The sequence below is a fragment of the Solea senegalensis genome, linkage group LG12, assembly GCF_019176455.1.
Source record: "Solea senegalensis isolate Sse05_10M linkage group LG12, IFAPA_SoseM_1, whole genome shotgun sequence".
NCBI lineage: Eukaryota > Metazoa > Chordata > Actinopteri > Pleuronectiformes > Soleidae > Solea > Solea senegalensis.
In genome coordinates, this window is record NC_058032.1 from 20,850,834 (window position 1) to 20,856,833 (window position 6,000).

Here is a 6,000-nt window from a genome sequence, read left to right on the forward strand (position 1 = left end):
AAACATCTGGATACCAACTTGGTAATATTATTTTTATTTTTTTAATGGCTATTTTGCAGAGATAATGTAACTTAAGAATATAACCAGACAGGGCATATCTTCCTCAAATATGTTTAAGATTCAATAATCTGTAAAGCACCAAGAGCATAAACCTCAACCACGATAGACCTGTAAAAAATCCTGAATCCTTATCTGAAATCAGATATTTCCTTCCTTTACCTACCATACCATCCTCCCACCATTACCCACATCCCTATAAATGTTCATCTGACTGTCTCAAACGCAGACATGGTTAAAAACACCTTTGCAATCACTTAAACGTGACTAATAAATCCTGCAGATTGTCACAAAACTACTGTCTGTGTGTGTGTATTTGTCACCATGACATGCCAATGTTTTGGGCTACATCAATGAACTGATAATTGATGAATCGGTTTGAGTGTTTTTTAATCATTAAATCAAGCTTTCAGATTTCGTTTAGGCTTAGTAAATATTTTCTGGATTCTGTGCTACATTTAACAAATAAATCACTACAGCTGAATAACTTTTTGGTTGGGGACAAAACAAGTCAATTGGGAACATCATCATTTTGAGGTTTGGGAAACACAGATTGTCTGACATTTTAAGGACCAAACAACTCATCGATCACTTGGGAAAACAATTGACAGATTAATCGATTAGCTATAGATAAACTATGATAAGACCCCCTCACATAAATCCCAGTATACTTCTTCTGATTTCAGTTGAGACGCTTATTTGTATACACATTATACACGACTGGTCAGTGTTCTGTGTCACATTGTGCATTGTGACAGTGCTTTGGCATCTGGGCTGGTAATTAACAATGAATGACAGTGACAGATTATTTAAATATTTATTTAGAATGTCTCTGACATCAATGTGAGAGGGAGAATGATTCATCATAGTGCAAAATGCAGAGGAACAATGTTGACAGGATGACAGTTCAGCCTGCATGCACACAGTATATTAGTATTGTTTGTTTTTAAATGTGACAATAACTGTTACAGTTTATGTGACAGCTGGGCAAATAGTCAGTGCTGACCTTAGCCCAGTCCATGCTGTTAGCCCAACAATAGAATGTTAAGCTGCTTTTATTGATTTAGAATTGTTTTTAAGTCCTTCCCGCTCTTAGTACATGGAGCCAGTGATAGTGTGTCTCTCCCTCTTCAGTCTGATGTTCCTGTCTGTCTCATAAGATTTCCCTTTTCTACTCGAAACACAGACAGCTGTGTGAGCAGGCGACTTCCCCCTTGCAACATTCTCATCTGTGAAACAAACAATTTCACAAGTCCTGACAATGGAAACTCATTCTTACACCTACATTTTCACTATATTGTGTAAAATGCCTAGTTGCTTTTACCACTTTATGAGATTAAATGGTTAATATTTACACTGTTTAGTTACGTCCATGTACAGTATGATGGTTTTATGTTGTAAGAGAAAGAAAGTTACATTTCCAAACAAACTGTGCATGAACAACAACCTTTTGTAATTCCAATACGACATGAGACTGTGGAATAGTCTAAACAGGGAAATAACTGCAAGAATTAGGCTAAACGATAAATTGAATTGAGATATACAGTATGTTTTTACTTGTGTTTTTTCTATGTTGTTATTGTAATGTAATATTATTTTACCCCCAAAACAAAGATCTGATCATATCTGAACTAGGAAGGTGAACCTTGGTTAACAGAATTGGGGTCATCAGCGGGGTCCATTTTGAAATTGGAGGGTCGCAACTTCATGACGCTGGTCTTCAGGGAATACCACCACCCTCTCCAAGGGTACCAAACTACACCATCATCTGTCCGTGCACTGTAGTGACCACTGTGGTAATAGGCACCATTAAGATGAGCTGAGTGACACCTGAGGACAGAGAAAGAAGTTTACTTTATTTCTGCACTTTTCATACATATTATAGAAATAGAATAGAAATGTAATAGAAATACACAAACACACCCTCATATAGATGAGACAAAACTGTCAGGAAACACTGTAATCAATGAGGACACACTGAGGTTGCATAACAATAACTAAAACAAGGCACTCAGAGATGACAGACTTCACCCCATTCACGTAGCAAGCCTCTGTCGGCTTATATGTGTAACGCAGCGGTACAGCCTCTGACTCGAGATCAGAAGGTTGCATGTTCAAATCCACAGCAGTGGCAAAATTCTTAGGCCTCTGTTGCTCATAGTGCAAGCAAGTGTGCAAACACACAGCCACCAAAAACAATACTTTGCTCCCACTCTGTGGGGTGAAGTAATTAAGGAAAAATAAAAGCTTAAAAGGCAGGAGCCACTAAAAGACAGCATCTAGAAAATCATACATAATTATTAAAATTAAATTAAACATTGTGATTGATGTAAGAAAATGCCAGACTAAAAAAATAAAGGTAGAGTTTGCTTTTTAAAATATGAAAATTCTGTGCTATTCTAGAAGGTAAAAGCAAATCAGACAAATATGAAGGACAAAGGCCATTAAGAGCTTTAAAAAACAGTAAAAGCACCTTAAAATCCAGAGCTGTCTCAAGCCTTTATGATGCCCTTAGTGGGCAGTAAAATCACAAAAGTAGCCTAGAATTCATTTTCATTTTCATATTCAAAGTGAAGCACTAATTGTGGTGATACTGAACTTGAAATGAAGTAAACCAGTTTCATGACTTCACATGACAAATGTGCACTAAATGTGCAAATCTCCAAAATAGAACAAAATAACCTAAGCTCAATACTATTTAGATATATTTCGATTTCTTCAATATGTAAAAATCTCTCCACACTATTGGGCTGGCTCTGTTCAAATGCAGATCGGTGTGATGTGTGTTTGCTTCCTGGTCTTAGTCAACAGACGAGCTGCTGAGTTCAGCAGTAACTGTAAATAAGAAGACCAGAGAGTGGAACATTATGCCATGGGCGAGAAACAGCCAGACTAGAGATATTATCTTTGATAGGTTTATTAAATAAAAGTTAAGTGCATCTTGCTGTGTGTGTGTGTGTGTGCATTTGTATGAAAGGGCTTTCTGTTCAATTGTGAAACCATACTTGTTGAACCACCAGCCTCCTTTGTCTTCCCGGGCACAGTTTCCTCTATAGTTGTCATTATCTTGATCGTAGGTGCTGAAATTCATGTCCTGGTGACTGGCCCACTCTGACATGCCAACCTGAAAACCTCCTGACAGAGCGTCTCCAGCTGTTCCCACATAGGCTCCAAAGTTAAGACGGTAAAGATCCTGCGTACAGAGAGACACAAGAACAGCTGGTCAACAGAATATTTTCTTTGAAGATTTAACATGATTAACCTCTGGTGTCTGTATTGTAAATATGACGAGGAACGTTCAGGAAGCAAATCACTGTAAAAGCAGGACTTTGCATATTTCCACTATTAAGATGAACTTTATGGGTGTTGGCAAGCAGATTATTTCTATCTTTATATTAATGTTAAATGCCAATTTCCCAACCTTCAAGTTATTAGCAATTTTTTTAAGCTAAAAGATATAAAATGTACAGTAAATTTGAACACATTTGTATTTTCCTGGTCAGTCAGCATAAGCACCTTTTCATCTGCCACTCTGAAGTTCCGGTACTCAGCGTAGCGCTGGTTACCATCAAAGTCTTCCAGGTTAATCCTCAGAGAATAATTCCCTGGAATAGACAGATTTATTCAATACAATTCACCCACTACTGTAGACTGTATTTAAAGATTAGTGACAGGGCAGCTTTCAAGCCAAACCATTTGTATGTTCACACAATAAAAACCTTTCTCCTCTGGGACACAGACTAAACTACAGGTCCAATTAAAGATGACTTCTGTCAATTTTGTTGGTTCTTATCACACAGATGTATGTATGTTCATTTTCTCAACAGTAGAATAGAAAATCCCTGAACATTTACTACAAAAAGAGGAGAAAGATTGTGACTTACAGCTGAAAATGTATGTATGTGTTTGTATACTGAGCAGGTGGCATACAGCATGTTTATCAGAGATTAGTAAGTAATCTGCAAAGCACCTGGAAACCAAAACAAGGAACAAAGGTGCTAAAAAAAGGGGGGGCCTGGTGATTGTCCTCTGAGGATTCACCTCTATGAGATCCACCTTTCATATCACACACAATCTTTTGATTCAATGTTAGTATAAAGGAAAAGTGTTGATGACCTTGTGTAGTGATGTCATGCAGGTTGTCATTTCCGAGCCAAAACTCCCCCAGTTCTGTCTCCAGGTCTCCAAAACCGTCTCTATAGTCTGCCCAGGACCTGAGAGAGTAGACAGGCAGACAGACAGACACATAGATAATCTATACCATGTTTGTGTAAATCACCCCAAATACATTTCTAAAACCTTTGGAAACAAATACAATAAAAACAAATTTAGAAACTGTTGTCTGCAACACACTCACAACAAGAGACGTGCTAATTGTGGACCTGTGTCCCAATTTCACGTTCAATACTAGCAAATTACATTAGTTTGTATTGTACAGCAGTAGTTCAGACACACCTGTTAAACGTCTCTCTTCCATTGATCCGTCTCTGGATCACAGTCCAACCACCTCCTTCACTCATATCACAGTACACTCTGCTGGTTTTGATTCTGTAGACACCGCTGGATTTGAAGCCAGATGTGAAGAGCTGGGAACAGTCTGACACACACACACACACACACACACACAATCTCTTGTTTTTACATCTTAGTGAGGACACATCGTAGACATAATACATTCCCTAGCCCCTTACCCTAACCTTAACCATCCCTTTACCTAAGCCTAACCTAAACCCAATTCTAACCCTAACCCTAAAACAAGGTTTTAACCATGAAAAGGTTTGGAACCTCAACATGAATACAAACAGACCTGTGTACTGACCTGTGTACTGACCTGTGTACTGACCTGTGTACTGACCTGTGTACTGACCTGTGTACAGACCTGTGTACTGACCTGTGTACTGGCCGTCTTGGGTCTGGTTCACTCCAGATTTGTTCTGGTCATCACGTTGGTTCAGTGTCTGTAGTCTGTGTAGGAGGAGTTCTTGTGTCTGAAGCTGACCTTTCAGGAGCTTCTCCTGCTCCCGCAGTCGAGCCACTTCCTCATGACAAATGTCTAAAACCTACACACACACACACACACACACACAAAGTGGAAATGTCAATATACAGCAGGTGGTATGCTTTGATCTGTTGTTAAACTTACTTATGAGCAGGCTGCTAAAAAAACAAAAAACAAGCTCAGACATTTGGTTGTTTAAAAAGTTTTCTGATGTTCCCTGATCCTCAACCTACAGTAAATACAGCATACTATATACTTAAGTTCATTCATGTACACATAACTGATACATGTTCAAAAATGACATCAGTACTGATTTGTGGATTAGGATTTACGTAATTCTGAATTAAATAGAGAATAGTAAAGAGTGAACTCACACAGAGAGATGGAGAGAACGCAGTAATGACGATCAGTCCTGCGAGCAGCTGCAGTGGACTTCTCATTGTCCACTTGTTTCAACAGCACAAGATTAAAAGACTACGAGTCAAAAAAGAAAGTGTTCACTCCTCAAAGTTCAGCTCCATATATGTGACATTAGATATTCCCCACACCTGCAGCAAACAAAGCCAAAAAGGCTTAAAGAGAAACAGAAACAGCAAAATACCTGATTCTCTGCAGTCATAAATCATACAAAATATGCAGGGTGGGTCTAGAACAGAGACACGCTTGGCAAAACTGACTTCACTTGTGGTCTATTGTGTAATAGAATTGAGTAGAGAGTAAAAGTACTACAGTCTATTCTTCTTTTTTTGATGTAACTTGATGTAACTTGACAACATCAGGAAGGTCATGAAGTGGCCATTTAACTTTGAGCAGCTATACAGGATAAGACTCTATTTTCTCTCTGTTAACAGCAAACACCTGTTTGCCTCACCACCATGTAACAGATACCACACATCACTCCCTCTGCCTGGTTCTGCCCTTCACTCCTCAGATTCTGGTCCAAA

The 6,000-nt window shown here is 38.6% G+C and overlaps 1 protein-coding gene across 1 annotated transcript; it reads right to left on the reverse strand.

Moving 5' to 3' along the window:
* Window positions 1–860: 860 nt before the first annotated feature.
* fgl1 (fibrinogen-like 1) lies at window positions 861–5,600 on the reverse strand. Its single transcript, XM_044040981.1, has 7 exons — window positions 5,431–5,600; window positions 4,949–5,117; window positions 4,513–4,654; window positions 4,174–4,271; window positions 3,574–3,662; window positions 3,063–3,250; window positions 861–1,887 (listed from the first exon to the last, which is right to left on the reverse strand). Exons 1-7 carry the CDS (start codon window positions 5,494–5,496, stop codon window positions 1,689–1,691), a joined length of 951 nt encoding a protein of 316 aa, XP_043896916.1. The 5' UTR covers window positions 5,497–5,600; the 3' UTR covers window positions 861–1,688.
* Between the last annotated feature and the right edge of the window lie 400 nt (window positions 5,601–6,000).